At 47.8% G+C, this 26323-nt stretch overlaps 1 protein-coding gene across 5 annotated transcripts; it reads right to left on the bottom strand.

The window, feature by feature from the left end:
* Positions 1–2905: 2905 nt before the first annotated feature.
* Positions 2906–24741, bottom strand: SEC13 (SEC13 homolog, nuclear pore and COPII coat complex component). 5 transcript variants are annotated; one of them, XM_037728854.1, is made up of 10 exons: positions 24591–24672; positions 22434–22524; positions 21108–21152; positions 18689–18804; positions 15853–16004; positions 15190–15323; positions 8142–8275; positions 7297–7420; positions 6300–6446; positions 2906–3360 (listed from the first exon to the last, which is right to left on the bottom strand). In XM_037728854.1, exons 2-10 carry the CDS (start codon positions 22443–22445, stop codon positions 3247–3249), a joined length of 978 nt encoding a protein of 325 aa, XP_037584782.1. In that variant the 5' UTR covers positions 22446–22524; positions 24591–24672; the 3' UTR covers positions 2906–3246. The 5 variants fall into 5 exon arrangements, with proteins under 5 accessions (XP_037584782.1, XP_017356984.1, XP_017356981.1 ...); XM_017501495.1 differs by lacking the exon at positions 22434–22524 and adding an exon at positions 24049–24201 and having other exon boundaries at positions 24591–24629; XM_017501492.2 differs by lacking the exon at positions 22434–22524 and having other exon boundaries at positions 24591–24741.
* Between the last annotated feature and the right edge of the window lie 1582 nt (positions 24742–26323).

The following is a 26323-nucleotide window of genomic DNA, read 5'->3' as shown; positions in this document are numbered from 1 at the left end:
CGAAGTTTTGCTCCGTTGCCCAGGCTGGAGGGCAGTGGCATGATCTCAGCTCATTGCAACCTCCACCTCCCAGGTTCAAGCAGTTCTGCCTCAGCCTCCCAAGTAGCTGGGGCTACAGGCATGAGCCACCACACCCAGCTAATTTTTATATTTTTAGTACAGATGGGGGTTTCACCATGTTGGCCAGGCTGGTCTCGAACTCCTGACCTCAGGTTATCCACCCACCCTGGCTTCCCAAAGTGCTGGGATTACAGGTGTGAGCCACTGTGCCTAGGCTGCCTTGGTTTTCCTGAACTCTGACTTCTGTCTCTTCAACTCCCAGAGACTACTAGACACTGGAGTCTCTTTACCTTTTGGCCCAGAAACTGCTTCTGGGTAGTAATCTGGGGCATTTGCCGTACTTACCTAACTTGTTTCCCTTTTCCCAAACACTACCCATTGTCCTATGGCTGAAAGCAGTTGTTTCATGTATTTTTCATGATTTCCTAGTTGTTTATAGTGTGAGAGAAATTCTTATTAATTATTAAAGAGACAGAGTCTTGCTATATTGCCCAGGCTGATCTCAAACTCCTCAGCTCTGGAGATCCTCCTTCCTCAACCTCCTAAAGTGCTGGTTACTGCACCCGGGTAGGGAATTTATTTATTTATTTTTTGCACGACAGAACTGCGCCCGGGTAGGGAATTGATTATTATTATTATTATTATTATTATTATTATTTTTTTTTTTTGCGACAGTCTCGCTCTGTTGCCCAGGCTGGATTGCAGTGATGCAATCATGGCTCACTGCAGCCTCCACCTCCTGGGATCAAGTGATTCTTGCTACTCAGCCTCCTGAGTAGCTGGAACTACAGGTACGCGCCACTGCACCTGGCTAATTTTTTTATTTTTAGTAGAGATGGGGTTTTGCCGTGTTGGCCAGGCTAGTCTTGAATTCCTGGGCTCAAAGCATCCACCCTTTTTGGCCTTTTTAAATGCTGGGATTACAGCTGTGAGCCATGCCTGGCCAGATAATTCTTATAACTATTAATCATTTATATGCAGAAGTGGAAGGTCTCCCCTTAAGTGTTTCTGAGCTCACTTGTAGATGGAAGCCTGTGAATATTCTAGTTTTGAGAGTTGCTCTCACATTGGCTTCCTGAGTTTTCTACTCAGAATGGATGAGTATTTGATGGCAATTTTTGGGGTCTCTGGCGTACAGCACCATAAAAACTCCCATTTTCTTTGCCCTGCTGCTCTCACAGAGGTACTGTGTCTCTGAAGACTTTGGTCCTACTCCATGTTCTAGGATCTGTGGGTTTCTTTTGTTGTCCTAGTTAGTTGGTTTTTGCAAAAGGATTAAGAACCATGTGGCTGCTAGCGTCTCTGGCTCTAACCAGAACTCTATGCCTTTTATATTTCCCTTTTATTTCATTTGGGCTTGGCAACCACCCTGTAAGTTTTACATATAGTATTTCTATTTGACTAGCCTATTTTGTGGTAACAAAGTTTGGGGTCTCCTCTTACCCCAGGAATAGGTTAATGTGTTGGCACTGTAAGCAGAAACAACTGTCATAGTGGCAACTGTATTTAACCCCGGATTATCTTAACCGATCCTTGGTGGTGTATTACAAATAGAGCACATGGCCAGGAACTCATTAACCTACCACCAACCCAGAGTGACACGGGACTAGTTCCTTCTCAGTATTTACTTGGCGACAGCAGCTGGCACCATAGGAAGCCCAGACCCAGGCTCAAGGAGTGCAGGGCATATCAGGAGGCAGACGCAGATGTGGCTAACAATTCAGTGTGGAACTCTACACTAAGTGCACGTGAAGGTGCCTTCCTGGGCTTTGCTTTTCTGAGTAATGGAAGGAAGGAAGCAGCTGTTTTTATGTTGGTCTCAGAAGGCTTGGGTTTTGTGGAGTGACTTGGGAAGATGACTGGGCTGGGCCATGGCCTCTCTGTCCTCACCTTTAACCAAAGCAGTTTCACTTTTTTCCATGTTACATAGTATGATCAAAGATTTATTTTTTAAAAAAAGGTTTTGCTGTTGAAAAAGGAGGGAAGGACAAATAGGTAGACTGGGGGTCCTGAGGTGAGGGGTCTGATCTTTTATCTGGGTCTGTTTATACAAGTGTTTGGTATGAGAAGCATCCTTGGATTATAGCTGAGGAGCCCCCCAACTCACACCCTGATGCTGCAGTGGGGAGTAACTCCTGAGATGGGCCAGGCCCAGACGCTGGCTTTACTGCTTGGCAGTGCACAGTCCTGGACAGGGCTTCTGCCTTCTGAGCGCTTCCTCATCAGTGAACTGGGGATACCCATGCAGGGTTCTTGTGTTGCTTGAATTAGTGAACGTGTGAAAGATCCAGTGTAGTCTCTGGCTCATAGCAGGCTCAGTGAGTGATGGCTATAGTGATTGTCAGGGTCACAGGGCCTCTGCTGAGAGGTGGTACCTGGTTTAGGATCAGTTAGGTCTCCCCTCATGGGGGCCTCCTTTCCCTGACAGGGTCAGTAAACTGAATGAATTATGCCCACTTTCCAGGCCAGCCTCTTACCTATTGGTGTTCGGTACACATCACCTTGCATCTGCATGGCATTGTGTGGGTCACCTGATGCGCCAGCTCATTTGAGTCTTGCAGCCATTCTGTAGAGCAGACTGTATTAGTCCCATTGCACGGAAGAGGATATGTATGGAGAGGGTACGTAGCAGATCCAAGGCTACAATCCTTGTCACCAAAGGCTGAGGAGTCCAGTGCCCTGTATGGTGCTTTCGGTATAAACTGAATCAGAGAGTACATAGTGACAAAGCACCTTTGTGGGTAGGGTGGAGCCAGGCCATCGCAGCCATGGCTTTTGTGAACGTTGACCTATGAGTCAAACTGAGCTGGTGGGGTGAGGTGTGTTTAGGATAACGCAGCAGGAATTATAAGCAATATGACTTTATTTAGTTACTTTGGAAACAAAACCCCCCAAATGATGCCTGAACCCAAAGGTACATAAAAATGACCCAAAATAGTTTAAAATAGATTTGAACATCATTTGTAGTTTCTTCCTCATGAGTGCTTTCAGCTGGACAGCAGATTACAATGCATCTCTGAATCTCTGATCATGTTAAGGCAGATGATCAATCTGGCTGCATCTGTAACTCCTCCTGGGAAAATGATCCTGTTGGAGTTGGGGGCTTTTCCCAATTGTTTGGGCAGTTGGCCCAGGAAGGGGCAGTCCTGGAGCTGGCGGGTGGGGAGCCAGGCCCCACCTGTCTTGTCACTGCTCGTTCTGCTGGCCCTCTGTGACTGACGCCGACACGGAGCCCTGGCCCTTGTTGACATCACTGATGCATACCCACTGCCCGTCAACCGACTCCTTCCACAGGGTCACCTGCAAGTCAGGGCACAAGCAGACTGTCAGGGGTCTGTACCCCTCCCTCTGCTGTCCCATTTGCACTGGGTCCCCTAAATGAGAGCCTCAGCCCCATTAACAACCACTGCCCAGAGGCTTGTGGGTGAGCAGAGCACGTCCCTTCTCCACTGAAATCCCACCAAAATGAGAAGGAATAAAAACTCACAGAAAGGAGTAACAATAACAGCAGCTGTGGATGATGTCAACACAGGATGCTATTTTCACTAAACTGTGCCAGAGCTACAGTAAGAGGATATGGGGTGGCAGGGAGGAGGGTTTGCAAAGTGTGGTCCCCAGATTGGTCACCTTGCTACAACTGCAGATTCCTGGGCCCTGGAACAACTGATTAAGCAGCTCTGAGGGTGAGGCTGGCAATCTATTTTAACAGGTTGAACAATACTGCAGTTTGAAAATCCGTGGTAGAGGAAGGTGTTGGATCAATATGTTTCTACACTGAAGTAAACTATATTAAGAAATAGCTAAGAGCTGAAAAGGTTTGCCCCTGGAGAGTGAAAGGAGGCTGCATTAAAAAAAAAAATCAATCTAGGCCAGGCATGGTGGCTCACGCCTGTAATCGCAGCACTCTGGGAGGCCGAGATGGGTGGATCACCTGAGGTCAGGAGTTTGAGACCAGCCTGGCGGACGTGGTGAAACCCCCATCGCTACTAAAAATACAAAAAATTAGCCAGGTGTGGTGGTGGGTACTTGAAATCCCAGCTACTGGGGAGGCTGAAGCAGGAAAATCGCCTGAACCCAGGAGGCAGAGGTTGCAGTGAGCCGAGATTGCACCACTGCCCTTCCGCCTGGATGACAGAGCGAAACTCCGTCTTAAAAACCACAATCAAAAATCTGAAGCTATGTACATACATTAGTTTGATTAAAAATGAAAATGATTTTGTCCAGGTATAGTGGCTCATGCCTATAAACCCAGCACTTTCGGAGGCAGGTGGATCACCTGAAGGTCAGAAGTTCGAGACCAGCCTGGCCAACGTGGTGAAACGTCTCTACTAAAAAAAAAAAAAAAATTATATATTACACACACATATACATATATAAAAGATTAGCCGGGTGCGGTGGTGGGTGCCTGTAATCCCAGGTACCCGGGAGGCTGAGGCAGGAGAATCACTTGAACCTAGGAGGCAAAGGTTGCAGTGAACCAAGATCAAGCCATTGCACTCCAGCCTGGACAACAAGAGCAAAACTGTCTCAGAAAAATTTTTTTTAATAACTAACTCCTGCTTTAGGGACAAACTTTATTCACTAAACATACTGCAGAATACTCTGAGACTGAAAACATACTAAGTCCTTTAGCTAAGGGTGCTATGGAGACAGCAAAAGGAAATGAGCTTATAAAGAAGGAAAAAGCAAGAAGCCTGAATGCATAGTGATGGGGACCCCAAACATTGCAATGTACAGCCTGGCACTTGGTTACAGCCTTGTAAAAATCACTGTGGGCCTGCTTGAGGCAATCTGGGACCGTTGGTCTGTCTTCAGTGCCATTAACCTGGGTTCTAGTCCTGACTCTGGCACTCCCTAGAAATATGGCTTTGATTAGGGGTGGGGGGGTGCTGATAGATCTTTCTGAGACTACTGTAGATCAAAGGGAGCTTCAGCCAGAAAAGCTGCCTGCAGAGGCTCTCAGAGATCTGCACTCCCATGTTCCCAGCTGCACTGTTCACAATAGCTAAGAGGTGGCAGCAGCCCAGGCGCCTATTGGTGGAGGAATGAGTGTAGAAATGGTGTGGTTGTCCACACAATGCGACACTATCTAGCTTTACAAAGGAAGGAATTCTGACATATGCTGCATACAGCATGGATGAACCTTAAGGGCATACTGCTAAGTGACAACCCAGTTGCAAAAAGACAAATATTGTATGATTCCACTTAGGAGAAGGGTGGCTGCCAGGGCTGGGGAAGGGAATTATTTAATGGGTACAGTTTCAATTCTGCAGCTGAAAAGAGTTCTAAGACCAGCTGCTTCTCTGCCTGGCCTGCGTTGTTGGTTATGCTGATCATGCAAATGAAAGGTAAGACAGGGAACTAAAGCGGCCACTGGGAAACAGTAAAAGACCAACACAGGCAAGGGAGAGAAGCAGCAAGGGCCGGCAGGATCCGCACCAACTTGCCCTTCAGATGCAGAGCAGATGTGCTTAAAAACGCAGCATGGCCACTCCCTGTGGAACTGACCCTATGATGTTAGAGACCTCCGTCTTACAGGGGAATTCAGATGGCCGTGGCTTGTTAATGCTTCCTTTCTGCGGGTAGCTTTTTTTCCTTCTAATAATTGTAAAACATAAAACTTTTTTTTCCCACGAGGTCCCTGCCGTTCATGAACTGTGTATCTTGGCCATTTTTAACTGCACAGTCCAGTTGTGTGAAGCACATTTGCATCCCTGTGCAGCTGGTCTCCAGAACTCTTTTCAGCTGCAAAATTGAAACTGTTTCAATGTACCCACTGTGTACCTACCTCTTACCAGCATAACAAGTATTCACAAACTGTACAGATTTTTAAAAAATAAACTTTTAAATGTTACGGATAAAAAAAAATCCTTAATCCTCTTGCTTTTGTTTATGGGTTCTTTTTCTTCTTATACACTTACTTTTTTGGCACAACTAACTGAACATCACCATGAGGTGACCAAATGGTTAGGGTGAGGGGCCTGACTGACTCTGCCGCCTCAGAGTTTTGGGACCCCTATGCAAGTCAGATTGCCTGCTAGCTTCTTTCCCCATCTGTGAAACGGGGACACATTAATACTGCTTCATGGGCTGTGACATTAATGATGTAACTAAGAGGCACACTCAAAATGCAGTCCTGGCTAAGGCTCCTTCCCTGCCTGCAGTCAGATGGGCATGTCAAGTGTGCTCTCTGGTGGGAGAGGCCCCTGTCCACCCTGCTGTGGGGAATGGGTGTGTACCTTATTGTCGCCACCAGAGACGGCCAGGATGTTGGCTGTGATGGACCAGCTCACATGCCACACCACATCATTGAACTTGTGCAGCAATTTGGGGGACCACGTATTGCCTGAGGCATCATCACAGGTCCAAATGAACACACGACCATCCTAGGAAGAGACAGGCTAGAGTCAGGAGATGGGAGCAAGACTCCTGTGTTTGTGATGTCCTCCAAATCTAGAGCCACGCAGCACCTCTGTGCAGGAACAGGTTGGGGGAGGATTCAAAGGGGAGCCAAGGACCTCTGGGGCATCCCAGAGAAAAGGAATCTGGGAGACTGTTGACCAGTGTGAAGAGACAAGGGTCTCCCAGATTCCTTTTCTCATCCAGGTTTCAGAGGTGCACTCTGCACTGCTCAGATTTTCTCTGGGGTTTTCCTCATGCCTCCCAAGTCACTTCACTGGCTGTCTATACTTCTCAACTGAATGGGCAGAGCTCTCCAAAAACCAACCTCCGAGAATAAGAAGGTACAAGTAAAACACAAAAATCTCACATCTAGAACCAAACAGGTTCCTATGATGTGAAAAGCCTGGCTGGCTCCCTCTAGGGTGGTGGCGTATAACTGAAGGCTCGCCCTTGGCTTTCCTTGCTGTCTGGGAAGGGTGGCTCGGTAGCTGAGCCGAGAATTCCCATCCCAGTCTACCATTGCTTGGGAACACGCGGAACTGCACCTGGGCACCTCTGCTCCCTAGTCTCACAAGAGTCAGGAGGGAAAATTCATCCCAAATCCACCTCCTTCTTGGCGCTGGTTCTGTTGTAGTCGTCTCATCCCAGCGGAGGCAGGCCACTTGTGACCTCTGACCAAGACTTCCCCACACAAGGACCTGACTCCCTGTGCTCTGGGCCAAAGGTACCTGTTGCTCTCCCTTTACCTTCCCTGAGGGCTTTCTGCTAAGACGACTTTAGTCTGATAGACTAGAGACTAAATTACAAGAGATGATCTCATGGCCCTGGGCTGACCTGGGAGCAGCTGGCGATGGTGCTGGTGGGCAGGCCGATGGAGGGAGCCCAGGCCACGTCTCGAACCCAGTCACTGTGTGCTTCCAGCTTTTGCTCCTCCTTCCACTGGCCGTCCTCCTCCTCCCTAACAGGGGGGAACAGAGGGAGAATCAATCAGCAGGGAGCCGCCCTGTGCCTTTCCCACACTTCAACTCCTCCCCGACCTGACAGGCTCTGCCTGGGATGAAGAACTGATTTCATCTTTCTTATTTCATTCATGGAGTTCGTGGCATTTTATTCCAATCACTCCAGCTGAAAAAAAAAAAAAAAAAACCTCCAGGAAACACTTGGCTTCCACAGCCAGAGTCAGCTCTAACAGTTGGGAATTGGGTGAACAGGTGTTTTTGTTGTTTTTGTTTTTTTTTTTTGAGATGGAGTTTTGCTCTTGTTGCCCAGGCTGGAGTGTAATGGCGTGATCTCGGCTCACCGCACCTCCCAGGTTCAAGCAATTCTCCTCTCTCAGCTACCTGGTAGTTGGGATTACAGGCATCCGCCACTACGCCTGGCTAATTTTTGGTATTTTTAATAGAGACGAGGTTTCACCATGTTGGCCAGGCTGGTCTTGAACTCCTGACCTGAGGTGATCCACCTGCCTCGGCCTCCCAAAGTGCTGGGATTACAGGTGTGACCCACTGCACCCGGCTGTGTTTTTTTTTAAAGGATGTCCTCTGACAGATTGAAAACAGTATTTTACTGGCAGGAGAGAAAAGGAAAGGTGAATTGTTTCTTGTGAGCGTGGCTGAGTCATGGTGAGTAGGGTAAAAGAAGTGTTCCCCGCAAAGAGAAGGCCGCACAACCCTACTTACTTCCACAGCTTGATGAGGTTGTCACAGCCACCTGATGCAAACTTCTTGATGTAATTGGGTTTCTGCCCCGATGGCTGGTCTATGAGGCTTCCAGGTATAACAGCAGGGGCCCAGCTGACGGCATTGCAGCCAATCTGTAAAGATGGGACACACGTGACTGTGCCTTGGAAGAGAACACTGCTTCTGCAGACCCAAGGCTGCTGTTCCTCTCCCCTCCGGTTCTCAGAAATGGACTGTGTGTGAAGGCTGGCATGAAGCACTCATCATGCGGTCCACTGCTCAGAATTCTCCCTCAAAGATCCCAACAGTATGGGCATTTTTCTGCAGTATGCACTAGAAGTAGAAATTAGAAACTCCCACAAATTTAAGAAACAGGACATTTTTTAAACACATGAAAGAATGGTACATTGGGGCTTTTTTTTTTTTTAGAAAAATCTTTCATTATAAAGTAATAGATCAAGAAATAAAAATTCTGCCACAAGCCTGAAAAACCCTGTCATTACCTCTTTTCCTAATCACAGTCCCTCACCCACTGTAAGTAACCACTGCCCTGACTTCTAATCCATTTCCCCCATTTTATCACTCAAATGTGCATCCCTCGACACGACAGTCTTGTCCATTAAACATTTTTTGGATGTTTTTTACATCTCCTACTTTGCAGATTCCTCTGATTTTTTTTCCTTACAATTTTTCTGCTGAAGAAAGAGTCTAGTCTCTCGGTCTGGGTTTTACTGGCACATACGCAGTTTCAGTATGTTCCTCTGAATTCCTGAACACTGTCAGCTGGAGCCAAGACCAGACAGAATCAGGTGTGATCCCTTTGGCAAGACTACAGCTGGTGTGTTCTCTCATCAGGAGGCAAGTTAGATTGTCTTTTATATTAACAGCTGTCAATAACTCAGGCCTCTCTTAATTCACTGGGGCTTGCAAAATGGTGATATTCTAATTTCTATCCTTTCTTTGTCATTTATTCCATGGAATGCTCCAGATAGGGGCACTTCTCCTCGTTAACTATTCAGTTACCCAGGGGTAGAGGTCTGATATGCTTTGGCTGTCTCTTTACCCAAATCTCATCTTGAATTCTTACGTGTTGTGGGAGGGACACGGTGGGAGGTAACTGAATCATGGGGGCAGGTCTTTCCCATGCTGTTCTGTGATAGTGAATAAGTTTCGTGAGATCTGACAATTTTAAAAATGGGAGCTTTTCTGCACAAGCTCTCTCTCTGCCTGCTGCCATCCATGTAAGATGAGGCTTGCTCTTCCTTGGCTTCTGCCATGATTGTGAGGCTTCCCCAGCCATGTGGAACTGTAAGTTCTTCATTAAACCTCTCTCCTTTGTGTAAACTGCCTGGTCTCGGGTATGTCTTTATTGGCAGCATGAAAAGGGACTAATACAAGGACAGAGAGGAAAGGCTGGATAAATGCCTGATTCTTCATGAATTGGTTCCATCATTCTCCAAAGATGACTGATTCTCCTCTTTACTAACAACAACAACAAAAAAATTGAGACAGGGGCTCACTGTCACCCAGGTTGGAGTGCAGTGCTATGATGATGGTTCTCTGCAGCTTCAAACTTCCTAGGCTCAAGTGATCTCCCACCTTGGACTCCCAAAGTACTGGGATTACAGGTGTGGGCCACTGCCTTTTTTTGTGAGACAGAGTCTGGCTCTGTCACCCAGGCTGGAGTGCAGAGGCACAATCTTGGCTCACTGCAAACTCTACCTCCTGGGTTCAAGCGATTCTCCTGCCTCAGTCTCCTAGGTAGCGGGGATTACAGGCATGTGCCACCACGCCTGGCTAATTTTTGTATTTTTAGTAGAGATGGGGTGTATTAGTCCATTTTCACACTGCTGATAAATACATACCTGAGACTGGGCAATTTACAAAAAAAAAAGAGGTTTAATGGACTCACAGTTCCACATGGCTGGGGAGGCTTCACAATCATGGCGGAAGGCAAGGAGGAACAAGTCACATCTCACATGGATGGCAGCAAAGAGAGACTGTGCAGGGAAACTCCTCATAAAACCATCAGATCTTGTGAGACTTACTATCAAGAGAACAACACGGGAAAGACCTGTCCCCATGACTCAACCATCTCCCATCAGGTCCTCCCTACAACACGTGGGCATTCAAGGTGAGATCTAGGTGGGGACACAGCCAAACCACATCATGGGGTTTTGCCATGTTGGCCAGGCTGGTCTCAAACTCCTGACCTCAGGTGATTCACCTGCCTCAGCCTCCCAATGTGCTGAGGTTACAGGTGTGAGCCACTGTGTCTGGCCTTTTAACTCTCTTTTTGTCTTAGTTCTCTACAAGTAACTATATATTTATGCTGAAGTCTTTGTAGTCATTTTTGTTGTGTGACACGTATCCTCTAGTAGATTCCTCAGGAAGGGCTCCTGGAAACAACAGTCCCTGAATTCTTGCATATTGATAATAGTTTATATCCTTTATATGCAAAAGCTAATTTTAAAAACAGCTTTGATATGGTATAATTGACATAAACTACATATTAAGTGCATGATTTGGTGAATTTTGACAAAAAATATACCCTGTAGGATCATCACATCACCTCAATTAAGATAAGGAACATGGCCGGGCGCGGTGGCTCAAGCCTGTAATCCCAGCACTTTGGGAGGCCGAGGCGGGTGGGATCACGAGGTCAAGATATCGAGACCATCCTGGTCAACACGGTGAAACCCCGTCTCTACTAAAAAATACAAAAAATCAGCCGGGCATGGTGGTGCTTGCCTGTAATCTCATCTACTCAGGAGGCTGAGGCAGGAGAATTGCCTGAACCCAGGAGGCGGAGGTTGCGGTGAGCCGAGATCGCGCCATTGCACTCCAGCCTGGGTAACAAGAGTGAAACTCCGTCTCAAAAAAAGATAAGGAACATGCCCCTCATTACCGAAAGTTTCCTTGGGTTCCTCCTTGTTAATCCATCACCCCATCCTGTGGCCCCCAATCTTGCTGACCATGGGCCTGCTCAGGAGAGTGTGCATTTCCTAGATTTTACAGCAGTGAAATCATAGTATATCCTTTTTTTTTTTCTCAGCATAATTATTATTTTTTTGAGACAGAGTCTCGATTCATCACCCAGGCTGGAGTGCAGTGGCATGATAGTGGCTCAGTGCAACCTCTGCCTCCTGGGTTCAAGTGATTCTCCTGCCTCAGCCTCCTGAGTCGCTGGAATCACAGACATGCACCACCATGCCTGGCTAATTTTTTTTGTATTTTTAGTAGAGACAGGGTTTCATCATGTTGGCTAGGCTGGTCTTGAACTCCTGACCTCAGATGATCCACCCGCCTCAGCCTCCCAAAGTGCTGGGATTATAGGCATGAGCCACCATGCCCAGCCAGCATAATTATTTTGAAATTTATTCATCTTCTTAAGTCATTTCTTTTTATTATTGCAGTATTTCCAGAGTATGGACACATCACAACTTATCACTTACCTGTTGATGGACGTGGACTATTTCCAGTTTTTGGCTATTAAAGCTGCTATGAACTTTTGTGTATAAGTCTTTGTGTGAACTTGAAAGTCAGTTTTCCTGGTTGTAAATCCTAGGCTCACATTTTCTTTCCTTGAATATTTTAAACATGTTATTCCTTTTTCTTCTGCACCAATCCTTACTATTGAAAAGTCTGACAGTAATCTAATTGTCTTTCCCCTTTAAGTCACAAGGTTCCTTTTCTCTAGAACCCCCAAAATTTTCTTTAAAGTCTAATAATTTTACTAGAACTACATCTTTTTGTTGGTGATGCTGGATTGATTTTTTTTTAAGGAGACAGGGTCTCACTATGTTGGCCAGGTCCTGGCCTCAAACAATCCTCTGACGTTAGCCTCCCAAAGTACTAGAATTACAGGCTGAGTCACCACGCCTGGCCTTGATATTGTTAAGTGTAGGGTATGATTGCTTAATCTCCAGTTTCAAATCTTTGTTTTTTAATTCTAAGAAAGTTTTCTGGATTACTTTTTGGTATTTGTTCTGTTTCCTTTCTAGGGACTCCTGGTATTCATATGTTTGACCTTTCTGCCTGTCTTTACTTTTGCTCAAAACCTTTTTACCTCTTCATTTTTCACTCTTGAAACGTTTCCTTTTTCACACTGTCTGTCCTTTCCAGCATGATCTGCTGCAATTATTGACACTTGCATTTTAACTTAGTTTTTACTTTTGAAATGATTTTTGACTTTTTCCTGAGTTCTTTCACCTGACTTATTTCTCATTTTTAAAATGCTGACTTACGCTATTTTCTCATGTTTTGCATTTTTAGAGTGTCACCTGGCTTGATTGGAAATAGTGGGGTACAGCTTGATGTGCTCTCATTATCCACAGGGAGGTTATTTTGCATATTCTTATTTCTTATATAATAACTTTATCTGCAATTTCACTTCAACCACTTTTCTGTTGTTTTTAGCTGAGATGAGTTATTCTGGTAAAAAGTCTCAGGAAACTCTAAGCTCAGAACTCTCCCTAGTTTCTGTGTAGTGTTAAAAGGCATGGGAGCTGCCTTTCAGGAGTTCTTGGCTCTGTTCCCCTTCCCCATGTTGGTCTACATCTCATCCTTCCTTTCCTGTGTCACTATCCAGCTCAACTGTGATTTCATTTCCAGCAGTTTCTCCTCCTGAGGGGCCCTGTCCCAGAAGCTTATTCTGGAGGATCATAAAGGTCAGATTTCTCCCTGCCCCTTCAGCCTTTCTTATTGTGGGCTGCTTGCATGCACTCAGTGTTACAGAGTGCAAAACCCCTCCCAGTCATTTCTCCAAAGATACACAAATGGCCAATAAGGCCCCCGAAAGATGCTCAACCATCATCTTTGATTAGCAAAATGCAAATCAAAATCACAATAAGGGCCGGACGCGGTGGCTCACACCTGTAATCCCAGCACTTTGGGAGGCCGAGGTGGGCGGATCACTTGAGGCCAGGAGTTTGCGACTAACCTGGGCAACATGGTAAAACCCTGTCTCTACTAAAAATACAAAAATTAGCCGGGTGTCATGGTGTGTGCCTGTAATTCCAGCTGCTCGAGAGGCCGAAGCATGAGAAAGCCTTAAACCTGGACGGCGGAGGTTGCAGTGAGCTGACACGGCACCACTGCACTCCAGCCTGGGAGACAGAGCAAACTCCGTCTCAAAAAAGCAAAACCAAACCAAACCCAAAAAATACAATAAGATACTACCACCTCACATTCACCAGGATAGCTGTAATCAAAATGATGAGGATGTGAAGAAATTAGAACCCTCATACACTGCTGATGGGAATGGAAAGGGTACAGTTACTTTGCAAACAATTTAGCAGTTCCTCAAAAAGTTAAACAGAATTACCATATGATTTAGCAATTTCACACCTAGGTATAGACCTAAGAGCATTAAAAACATAGGTTCATGCAAAAACTTATCTGCAAATGTTCATAGCAGCATTATTCATAAAGCTGAGAACATCCATCATCTGATGGGTGGATAAACAAAATGTCTACATTCACAATGGAGTATTATCCAGCCATAAACACAAATGGAGTGCTGATACATGCTATGATACAGATGAAACTTGAACTCATTATGCTAAGTAGGATAAGCCAGTCACAAAAGACCACAGATTGTCTGATTCTATGTGCAACTGTTCCTCATGTCACTTCAATATAATGCTGACCAAAAAAACACAATTCCCAGTGGGGGCCTCTGCCTGTGTGGAGTCTGCGTGTTTTCTCTGTGTCTGTGGAGGCTCTCTCCTGGTACTCTGGTTTCCTTTCACACCCTAAAGATGTGCATGTTTGCTTCACTGGTACATCTGCGTTGTCCCAGTGTGAGTGTGGGGGTGTGTGAATGCTCCCCTGGTGGAATGGTATCCTGTCCAGGGCTGGCTTATGCCTCACACCCTAAGCTGCCAGGACAGGCTCCAGCCACCTGTGACCCTAAACTAGAATGAGTAGATTAGAAAAAGAATAAATAGGCCGGGCACGGTGGCTCACGCCTGTAATCCAAGCACTTTGGAGGCCCAGGCGGGCGGGTCACCTGAGGTCAGGAGTTCAAGACCAGCCTGACCAACATGGTGAAACCCCGTCTTTATTAGAAAAAAAAAAAGAAAGAAAGAAAAAGAATAAATAAGGCCGGGTGTGGTGGCTCATGCCTGTAATCCCAGCATTTTGGGAGGCCAAGGTGGGCGGATCACAAGGTCAAGAGATGGAGACCATCTTGGCCAACATAATGAAATCCCGTCTCTACTAAAAACACAAAAATTAGCTGGGTGTGGTTGTGTGCGCCTGTAGTCCCAGCTACTTGGGAGGCTGAGGCAGGAGAATTGCTTGAACCCGGGAGGCAAGGGTTGCAGTGAGCCAAGATTGTGCCATTGCACTCCAGTCTGGGTGACACAGCGAGACTCTTGTCTCAAAAAACAAAAACAAAAACAAAATACAAATTACTGTAGAACAAAAACTCATAAAATATCCAATAATCATCCAGATGGATGAGAGCAAACGATGTGGTATTAAAGTGCTCATGTGAGTCCCCCACATTGGTTATTGTTGGAAACATCACCACTGTGTGGTGGTAGGAGGTAGGACATTCCTTGATTGAACCACCACCATCACGACCGCTGTCACTCATTGAGTCACCAAAAGTTGGGTAAAGAATGACCTTGTTTATAGTCAACTTTCTTAACGTATGCATGGCTCACATACCTTTTTATTTTAATAACCTCACTCCATTCTACAGGGTCCCAATGACTATTGCAGGGCATGTCACTGGAGGCAGCCATAGCTAAGGTGGCAGGTGAGCAGGCTGCTGCTGCACCTTCCTGGTGCCTAGCCCTCCCCTGCTTGGGAGCACATGAGAAGCAGCCAGTGCCAAGCCCTGCCTCGGCTGAATGAGGCTGGTGCAGCCTGGTCTGGCTTCAGAGCAAAGGGGCTCAAAGCTGCTCTACAGCAATCATGTCTGGTCAGCTGACCCCTCCCTGGCCCAGTCCACAGTGGCCCACCCCCCACAACTGCCGCCCTCTAGGAAGTCAGCATCAGACACAGGGCAAGCACCAAAGGCAGGGGCTGGACTCACGGTGTGAGCGTTGTTGATCTTCTTTACTTCCCATTGGCCTTCCCCGGTGTAAGTCAGCAGGGAGATGGCCCCATCTGAGCTCCCGCAGGCCAGGATGAGGCCATAGTCATGGGGGGCCCAGCACACCGAGTTCACTGCAGGAAGAGGGAGAGCGCAATGAGCAAAACAGGGAGACTGCAGCCCCAGGTCCTGCCTTCCACAGATTTACTAAATTTCTAAAACAACTGTAGGGGTCACCAGGGAGAAGCTGTAATTTGGTCAACTGAGGACACTGAAAAAAAAACCCTATCGCCTACTAATACCATGATTTCATCACCTACAGCTATCTAACAAAAAAGTGAGTAGGACAACAATCTACGAATGAAGGCGAGTCCTTAAAATGAATAAACCTGAAGAGAAACTCGCGTTTCTGAGTTTTACTCAGAAAAACTTTTCTTTTACTCTCTTTACTGTTCTTACTTTGTCTTTACTTTTCTTACTTGCTTTGGACTGGCTGTAGGTCTTAGGGCTTTACTCAGCTGCGGACAGACGAGCAGAAAAGCCAACCAAAGCTCAAGGGACAGACGAGAGGCACCATGAAGGACAGGGTGCCAGGGCTGCAGCCAGGACAGTCCTTTCTTAGCCAGTGGTCCCTCGCCTGCTCTGCTGCTGTGCTCAGCGTACCTGAGGAGTCGTGTCCCGCGTGCTCGTGGCTCTTCTCCCAGGTGCCATTTTCCTCTCTCCAGATAATGACTTTCCGGTCATAGGAGCATGATGCCAGGATGTTGCCGTACATGGGGTGAGCCCAGGCCACTTGCCACACAGGACCCTCATGACTGCAAAGGGAGGGGGTGAGAGGCTGCTCACATGGCATAGGAACCCACAGTGCTTCTGTAGGCACTACTTTGGACAGAACTAAATAGCTCCCTGAGATATCTCAGGGCAGAATTGCTTAAGAACTTTAAAGGGAGAGCTATGCAATGGCATTTCCAAAGGGATGCTCAGTGGACAGTGAGGAACCTCAGGTCCTAAGAGGTTAAGGAACCTAAGGTCACAGAGCCTTTGAGAGATAGTCAAGCCTCTGGGTCAGCCTTCTGTCCCGGCCAGGCAGGAGCCTCACTTGCCCAGATGGCAGCCAGCACTGTCTACAGCATAGTCATTAACTGATCCAGGGTTTCCAGCCACAGGTGCTCAGGAAGTATTTGTAGACTGAATTGCTATTCATCCTTCCTGATGGTCAGGTTCTTGAGGAGGCATTATCGGTTTCATTTTGATATTTTCCACTATTTTAATTTGTTTAGAAAGCACATCTTTCCTTTCTCTTCTGATCTTTACCCATTATCCTAATAATAGGTACTATCTGAGCATATGCTTTGTGCCAGGCTTTGTACAAGGACCATTTCTCTGGCCTGGGGAAGGGTATGCACCTTAGCACTCAAGAGGTAGAGTAGCATGGTAGAGTTAGTAGTTAGGAGACCAGACCCACTCTCCCATTCACTAGCGCTTGACTTTAGGCAAGGACATCTTTGTCTCTTTACCTGAAAATGGAGATATTAATAAGAATTCTTTCATAAGGCGATCATGAGGGTTAAATATTTGTGATGACTTAGGTACAGAGTTTGGAATAATGCTTGGTAGAAGGAAAGGAAAAAGCTGCTCAATACCCATTAGCTATTAGTGCTGCTCCTGGTTTACCCCTTCACCCTAGGGCTGCACACAATCAAGTCTCCTCCTCCCTCTGGCTGGAACAACAGGACGTTCCCAGTCCCCACAAAGGTGCTGCTAATGAAACTGTGAGTAGACCCAAACTTCCAACAACTAGCACAGTTTTAACTTAGACAAAAAAGAATGGGCTGGGAATTTTTTTTATCCCTCCAATATTTCACATCCTTTGAACATAAGAAAAACAGCAGAAAGGACAGAGTCACAGCAAACATAACCGGCTTGGCCAAAAGCTGCACAGCAGCTCTCTGCCTGCCCGGGGCTCCTGCATAGAGAAGCCTGATTCGGCTCCTCAGTCATCTGATCGTTTGACACAGACAGAGGGGAGCTTCTAAGCCCATTTCCCTAAATGGACACTGACTTAGTTTACGCTTTTTAGTTCAATTAAGAAACACATACTGAGCATGTACCTAACAAGGCTCTTAATCTTTCCTGTGCATTCTGGGGAAGGTTACGGACCCTCTCTCAGAATAATGCACAAAACATATAGAACTAGGCTCATAAAGAAAACTTAATTATAAATTATACAGTAATCAACTTTTTTTGAGAAGGGTTTCACTCTGTCACCAAGGCTGGAGTGCAGTGGCACCACCATGGCTCACTGCAGCCTCAAACTCCTGGGGTCAGGCCATCCTTCCACCTCAGCCTCCCAAAATGTTAGGATTCCCGGCGTGAGCCACCTCGCCCGGACTGTTATCAAAGTATTATAAAGCAATGAGACAGTGATGCCCGTGCTTCTTTGTTCACACTTCAAGCAACAAACTCTAGCGGCAGCTCTAGTAACCAGTGTAATTTCAAAGTTGGGATGAGCATAAGTGATATTCTGAGGTAGCTAGGTAACTGTGATGTATGATGACAGTATCTGTGACTTCTACTGGTGACGAGGTGACAGGCATTACAAATACCACTAAAGTTTCTGGCCTACATCCATAATAGAAAGAAATGCTAAATGTCAGAGTCACTGAAAATAAAGATGTAATTTTTTCCTTGTCCCAATTATCAACCCCTGAATTCTACTGACAGAACCCACGGAGAACCATGGCACCCAGGCAAACCCACAAACATATGAAAGGCAGTGAGCTGAGGGAAAGCAGTAGAGATGTGGCCATAAAAATGAGCCAGGACTTCCTCAAGAATCTCAGGAGGGAGTAGGGCAGGTCAAACATTTGTAAATAATCACTGAACATTTGCCCCAGGCAAACAGGCAGAAAAATGGGATTTATAAAATGATGATGGCATTCTCTAATTCTTCTTACAGCAATGCTTTTGTGACACTTTAGGTCATATTGGCTAAAACTTGCACGAAATGGTACTGTTTACCACTTTTTTTTTGAGACGGAGTTTCGCTCTTGTCGCCCAGGCTAGAGTGCAATGGCGTGCTCTCGGCTCACTGCTCACCACTTTTAAAAGCAGCAGTAGCTGCCTGCACTGAAGACTTACTGTGTGCTGGGGCCTGTGTCAGGGCCTTGCATGCACTAGCTGAGGTGGTAGCACTGGCCCCAATTTTGAGGGTGAGCAGATGAAAGCTCTGAGAGAGAAACTGCCTCACTTGCCCAAGGTCTTCTAGTGGCTACATATAAGAGTGGCAGAGCTGAGATTCACACCTCCATCCACCTGTGCCCTTAACTGCACCACCCCTGGGGACATCAGCTGAGGACAGCCAGGCTGGCTGAGATCCCAGTGTCTTCTCCACTAAATATGCTTTGGGGTTGCTCTGAATGTGAGCTCCCATGCTTGAAGTGCGGCCTGTGAACCCAGACCATTCCTGGAGCCCTTCCCTGGGCTTGCCAGCACTTACCCCCTGAGGTCGGCGATGAGGATCTGCCCTCCATTGCGCACATCGAAGATTTTGACAGACCTGTCTGATGAGCAGGTTGCCAAGCGGGTGCCATAGTAGTCCATCTGGGCGTCGTGCTGCAAAAGGACGACAGGTTGGGAAGCCTGCTGGCTGGGTGGGTGGGCAGCGTGGGGGCCGTGACCACACAGAGTCTAATTCAGACAAGAATCTCCCTGAAATTAATCTAATCTCAAAGAATCATCACCCTCAGGCAGGAAGCTAGCATGTGGACATTCTCACTTCGCTAATGGGCAGTGTCTCCCTGAAAGGGACAAGCAAGCCACACCCACCTGGCCTACCTCAGGGAAGGGCCCTTCCATTCCTGTTCCACAGGGTGGGTATGGGAGAAAAAAAGCTGGCCTAGCTGCCCTCTTCTTCCTCCATCCTCTCAGACCCCACTCTGTTCTTAGGCTCTGTAGCTGAAAGGAAATACCCCTGGGTTCGGCTCAGCCCCAAGACCTGATGCTAATGAATGGGAGCAGGCCAAAGGAGTGGGCCTCTGACTGCCTGGAGTCCCTAGTCAGGTCCTCTGTGATATAGCTCTGGCCTGGACACAGGGTTCCATTCAAATATTTGGGTTTTTTCTTCCAGCCCTGGCCCTGGATCCTTTGTGGCCCTTTGTTTTGGGGTTTCTGCTTGACCATTTCCCTAGTAGTATGCCCAGAACTTCCCAGACTTCCCCACCCAAGGAACACAATGCCTTAAGAGTTGCTGGTCTTACCACTTGTGAACTGAATTCCTTGACACTGACAGCATGCAGAACTAGGCCTGGCCCCTGCCAGCAGATTGCCATCCACGGGGTGATAGTCTCTGAGGCACCATGCCTCCTGCCCCACTGAACACCCTGGTCCCTCCTGCTTGCTGGCCCTGCCTATTCCAGTGGATGTCACTTCCCCTAGCTGTCTCACCCTGGGAGTTTCCGGACTATCAGCTGTACTCCCATGGCCACCAGGAGCAGTTGTGCTCAAAGGCACTCATTCTGTCTGCCTCAGATGGAAATTCTCACCTCCCTACGCAAGGAACACATCCTGATTCTTCTTTGGGAACTCCCTCCACTGTATCAGGGCTTTGTTTCTTGAAAGGCAGGCAGCACAGGGGTATTTCTGAAGCACTTCTTATGCTTCTCAGTGGAAGGAGGCAGGACCTAGTACCTTACAGATCTAAATCCTATCTCCTTAGCTTACCTGCTGTGCAACTGTTGAAAATACTTCATCTCCTTGAGCTTCAGTTTCCTTATCTTTATTATTTACCAACATCCTATGGGCCTTAGTTCCCTTATGTTTAAATAAGGCTAATGATAGCATCTGTTTCAAGGGTTGTTATGAAGGTTAAACAAGATATTGAGTGAAAAGTACTTAGCATGGGGCCTGACACTCAGTAAGCATACAAATGTTTGTCATTACTACTTTGCCTCATCTGTTTCTCAAACCAAACTCATACAAATAGGTAGCACATCTATTATTTTTCCTTTGTGAGGAAAAATAAGTGAGGCTGGTGCAGAAGAGTTAAGATATTGGTTAGAGAGTATCAGATTAGGTCTTCCTGTCCATGATGCCATGCTGTCTCCAAGGAGGTGTGGTCTTACAGCTAGACCACTCATGACTGAATCCAGAGAACATATACAACTCTGGGACCAGACAACCTCTCAGAAACCCAAAGCAACTGTTGGTAGACAGGTTGTGAGGGCAAGAACCCTGACATGCAACACTGTCAGTCAGCTCTCTTGGGTCTTGCTCAAAGGCTGCTTGGCCGTGAATGAAGCAGAGTGTGTTTTTCCTGCTGTAGACTTTAACCTCTGGACCTTCTCCTGCAGCCCTGTCCTCTTATACTGAGCCCCATGTTTACCTCTCAGGAAATGCCCTGAGTACAGATTTCCGGTTCAAGGGGGCTTGTCTGCCATATTGTCTTGGTGGTTTGACTGGGCCCTGCCTGGGGCTTTCACTGTGGCTGCCTTCTGCCTTTGTATTGAGTCATCTTCCGACACTCCCTTCTTTTCACCCCTCTTTCCAACGGGGCCAAGAAGTGACAGAAGGAGGAAGGCAGGTGGGAAGTCTATTGTCAAACCTGTGCCCCCACCCAGACTTCATCCCAGAGCAGGTTACTGTGTTGGCTGGAAGACCGAGAGCCTAGAACTACAAACTATTCCCAGGTTCCTCCCAGAAGAGAGTGACCAGACTGCTGCAGCCCTGACAACTCAGAGGGTACTGCTGGGGAGCCCAGCCACACCCCCCTGAGATTACAAGCTGATGGGCAACCAATGCAGAGCCACCCTGGATCCATGAATGAGCAACAGAAAGGGGTAATGAAAAACCTAATTGCTTCCCTCCCACAAAAATGCCCATGTACACCGCCCTCCAGGGAGGGTGATATTAATACTTACAATCATGTCCTCATGGGAGGTATCCACAGTGTTAATTACTGACACCTAGAACCAAAGATATCACTGGTAAATTAACTGATGGCAGTTAGAATACAATCATCTCAAGTTCTTGACTGCATTTGTTCACTCACTCATTCATTAAGCATTCATTCTAAGAACCTTCTTTTTGCCAAGCACTGTGCCAAGAACTGGATACACAGACACAAATAAGAGGAACTTTCTGCCCTTGAGAAGCTGTTTTTTGAGGTGGAGTCTTGCTCTGTCATTCAGGCTGGAGTGCAGTGACACGATCTTGGCTCACTTCAACCTCCGACTCCCAGGTTCAAGTGATTCACCTACCTCAGCCTCCTGAGTAGCAGGGATTACAGGCACGTGCCACCATGCCCAGCTAATTTTTGTATTTTTAGTAGAGATGGGGTTTCATCATGTTGGCTAGGATGGTCTCGATCTCTTGACCTTGTGATCCGCCTGCCTTGGCCTCCCAAAGTGCTGGGATTACAGGTGTGAGCCACTGTGCCCGGCCAAGATAAATTCTTTAATGGTGGTCTGCAAGTCCTACAGGAGCCTCAGGGGGATGGGGTGGTAGACATGAACTGGGCCTTAGATGATGGGTAGGAATTTGCAGGTGGCACAAGGGAAAATAGTACCAGTCCAAGTGGCCAGGCAGAGGAAATACACAAGTAAAGACAAAGGGGTCTGAGTGAGCTTGATGTGTGTGGGGAAATGGCAAGCAGTCCTGGCTACTCTTAAGGGTGAGGAGAGACCACAAAGGAGCTACAGCTGGCGCTCCCTTCCTGGATGACAGGGTCTCTGTGCTCCAGGCAGTTAATGCATAACAGGGTTATTACTTCAGACTGGGAGACTTGATTTCGAGTTTTCCTGAGGCTGCTCCCTGGTCCATCACCAAGTGGGATCCAGGGTTGAACAGTTTGTAGGGCTAGAACATGGTGTCATGGTCATCACTCTCCTACTCATTCTTTGAGGTCTGCCCTTCCACCCTTCTTGAAGATGCTCAGATCCTCAAATGGCTGGATTCTTGCATATCTTCAGCACTGAACATATACAATGTTTTATGCTTTTTCTTCTCCCCACTAGAAGGTGAGCTCCTTGGAGCCATGGTCTGAGCCACCTGCAATTTCAAATCCCCTCAAATTATCCAGCACAGTGCTTTGCAAATAGAAGGAACTCAGTGACTATTTGCTGAATCAGTGAGTAAATTAACAAAAGCTGTTATTCTTTTCTTTGCTCAACCACTATTCTCTTAAATTCTTGGGATAGAAAAGAGGACTTAAAAGGAAGTTTCGGTGTGGAACAGACATTTCTTACCATTTTCCCCATTTCATCTTTTCCAGCACAAGCCCTGTAGGTATAAAGTTTGACTTGTGTTTTCAGAAAGGCAGACACTGGAAGAGGATGGCTGCAAAGCAGTTCAAGAGGTACACACCAAGTAAGCACAGCTTCTCTCATCAAACTTTAGACTCTCTAAAAAACAGGTCCCTGCTTTGGGAGGCCGAGGTGGGTGGACCACCTGAGGTCAGGAGTTCAAGACCAACCTGGCCATCAGGATGAAACCCCATCTTGAAAAAAAAAAAAAAAAAAAAAAAACAAAACAAAAAAAAAACAGTTCCCCAAAGTCTGCAAAGGCAAGCAAGGACAAGGAGTTTCCTCCATGTGCCAAGCTGTATAGGTTACAAAGTGCATGGGAAGGCAGGGAGGGCAGGGTACCAAGGGCAGAGTCAATCAGAGCCCTAAGACAGACTAAGGAACTGAAGAGGCCCAGAGAAAAGAAAGCACTTGCCAAAGTCACAGAGCTAGTTAAAGGCAGAGCCCCATCCCCTAACCTTCTAACTCCCAGCCCACAAAACTTCACTCCACCAGGCTGCCTGTTTAGAAGGTAAAGCAGCTGTTACCCTGAGTTCTGTAAAGCTGAGGGATAAGTAGATTCAGGAAGAAAGCTTACTGAGAGGTAGTTTCAACCAGGTTACCAAACGACCTCGGAAATAACCAGCATTTAATTCTAACCACTCTCACCTACCAGTCAGGGTTGATGACCCATGCTTCTGAACAAGACTGGAGAAGGAAGGATGGAGGGGGAGAGAAAAGGAGGGAGGGGAAGAGAAAAGAAGGCAGGGAGACAGTGGGAGAGGTGGAGAGGGGTGGGGGAAAAGGGACAGGGAGAGAGAGAAAGGGAAGGGGAGAGATGGGGAAGAAGGGAGAGAGATGGGGGAGGGGAGCGAGGGAGGGCCTCTTGAGAAAAGGGGAGAGAGGAAGAGAGGGAGAGGGAAGGAGGTAGGGAGAGAAGGGAGAGGGGAAGGGGGGGGGAGAGGGGGAGAGGAAGAGAGGGGGAGGGGGAGGGGGAGGAGGGGGGGGGGGAGAGAGAGAGAGAGAGAGAGAGAGAGAGGGAGAGAGGGAGGAGGGAGAGGGTTGGGGAGAGGAGAGGGAGAGAAGGGGAGAGAGAGTAATTCTTAGAGTACTTCTTCCTGGGCACCTGGTGTTATCTGGTCCCTGTTAACACCTGCACTCAAAACAATTCACCTTTTTGAAATCAAAGATAATGAGTTAAAAATTCATTTAGGATGAGCTGAATGTCAGAGCATAAGAGCCTCAACTCTAACCAGCAGTGGAAGAACCAGAAGTGAGTGATTTACACCTAGCCCTCTGCAGAGCAAGAACACAGTGTTCTGATTTCTGGGTTCCTTAAGGTTCCCTCAAACCTGTTGCTGAGGCACACTCACGTTTCTAAGAGAAAGCATGTACTAGATATGACAGGCTCAGCCCAGATACTTTCATTCGTTAGTTCTCACTCATTCCATCATTCACTCAACGAGTAAGTGTGCAGTGAATGTACAATGCAGATGCCACAGAGGCTTAAAAAACCCTGAGCCCTGCCTTCGGAGGGTCGTTCAGGTCATCTTTACGTTTCCCGTGGTGCCCATCCTACCTGAGGGCCCTACCCCGAGCAACAGTTCAATCACTTCTGCTGGGAGAGGCAGTAGGCGGCAGAAAAGAATGGTTAGGAGGGTTCAGATCTCGGCTCTACCACTTAATCAGCTGTGCAAGAGGCTCCACGTCTCCGAACCTCAAGTGTCCTCATCTGTAAAGTGTTGAGAAGAATGACACCTTCTTCACAAGGCTGTTAGCAGGCTGAGATTGCCCACAATGCTGAGGGCTCGGTATACAGTAGCTCCCCTGCTGTTCCTCGTTTTGTTTTCAATTGTTGACGAAAGAGAAGGAAGGAAGAGAGACTGGTAGGAGACGCGGCAGCGGCGCGCCCCGCAGAGTCAGGGAGGTTCATCGGCCTTATCCCTGGAGTCCCCGCCGAACGGTCCGCAAGGACGGGGACAGAGCCCCCCAAATCTCTAAGCGGTGTAGGGGAGCTGAACGGCTCCAGCCTGGGATTTGGGCCTCAGCATGGCTGAGGAACCAGTGAGGGCCGCGACTGTGGCCTTCACGCTGCTAGACCTCCTCAGTCCCAACACTCACCATGACTGCGGCGGTGGTTGCTCCGGGTCTCGGACGTGGCAGCTCCCTTGGCGCCTCGGAATAGCTCACTTCCGGCGCCGGGCCCGCAAGCCGCCGGGCCGTGGCTCAGGAGCCTCCGGGCAGCAATGAGCTAGGCTAGCACAACAGTTCCGCGCCTTCCAGAGGCCGCGCCCCGCCCTCCCGTGGCCCCGCCCCTATCCTCCAGTGAGGCGCAAGAGCAGAGGACTGGCCCTGACCCGGGAGGCTTTGGAATCTGAAGCACTGGTGGGTCTACTCTCCCGACCAAGCCTGCACTTTGCCTGAGATCATAAATGAAAGGAAGGATAAATATAACTGTCGGCTGGGTGCGGTGGCTCATGCCTGTAGTCCCAGCACTTTGGGAGGCCCAGGTGGGAGGATCACCTGAGGTCAGAAGTTCAAGACCAGCCTGGCCAACATGGTGAAACTCTGTCTTTACTAAAAATACAAAAATTAGCCAGGCATGGTGGCACGCGCCTGTAGTCCCAGCTACTGGGAGGGCTGAGGCAGAAGAATGGCTTGAATCCGGGAGGCGGAGGTTGCTGTAAGCCATGACTGCACCACTGCACTCCAGCCTGGGTGACAGAGCGAGACAATGTAAAAAAATAAAATCTTTGGGAGGCCGAGGCGGGTGGATCACGAGGTCAAGAGATCGAGACCATCCTGGCCAACATGGTGAAACCCCATCTCTACTAAAAGTACAAAAAATTAGCTGGGCATGGTGGCGCGTGCCTGTAATCCCAGCTACTCAGGAGGCTGAGGCAGGAGAATTGCCCGAACCCAGGAGGCGGAGGTTGCAGTGAGCGGAGATCACGCCATTGCACTCCAGGCTGGATAACAAGAGCGAAACTCCATCTCAAAAATAAATAAATAAATAAATAAATAAAATCTATCTAACTAGCTTCACCAGCCTCCCTGCGGCTCTGGGTGTAACTGGCCTTATGATGAATGTTGTAGGTTGGGTGATGTCTTGGGAGTGAGTGAGTAGGCTGTCCTAGTGCTTCCTTGTTGTAGTCCCCCGTTCTCAACCCAAGGACTGGGACCACAGCAGAGGAGGCCAGGAATGCCCCTTACCAGAGGTTGAGGCCTCTTGCCCTGCCATCCCTAACCCCTATATAGGACTGTCCCTTCCAAACTGATCCCCTGGGGTCCTAAGTCCCATCAGGGAGATTCCCCTAGGCAGTCAAGGATCTCAGCCAAGCTTCTGCAGCTAGAGCGCCAGACCCATCCCCACAGTGCCTCCAATCCCAGGTCTCTGGCTTCCCAAGGTAGGGTAGCTGAAGGCTCCCACAAGCGCAGTGAGAATGCCACACTGGAGGACAGAGCCTGGGGGCCTCCCCTCAGCCACAAATGGTCTAGCTCTGGGCCCCTTGTGACATTGAGAAAGCAGGTGAGCTGGGGAGGCCTTGACTCCCCTTGGGTAAGTCACAGTCCTTTAGTTTCCTCTGCTGAAAGTGGGAGTAAGGACCCTACCTGGAGATGGTCACTGCTTGAAGGAAGATGTTAAGGCTCAGGGAGTGGGATAGACCCAGACTGTCAAGGAGCTTTGGAGAGGAGGCCAGGGGAGTAGGGTGTTAGAACTAAGGGCCAGGCCTCCTGGCAACCTGCTTTCCCACTCCACCGCAATTTTCAAGATTTTTTATTGCTCACTAATGGAGAAATTATTGCAGGGTGTGAGGGGGTGGTGGTTAGGGTGAAGCAGGGAACAAAGGCAG

The sequence above is a fragment of the Cebus imitator genome, unplaced genomic scaffold (assembly GCF_001604975.1).
Source record: "Cebus imitator isolate Cc_AM_T3 unplaced genomic scaffold, Cebus_imitator-1.0 Scaffold281, whole genome shotgun sequence".
NCBI classification, from domain to species: Eukaryota; Metazoa; Chordata; class Mammalia; order Primates; family Cebidae; genus Cebus; species Cebus imitator.
This window is presented reverse-complemented; position numbering and strand designations above follow the sequence as displayed.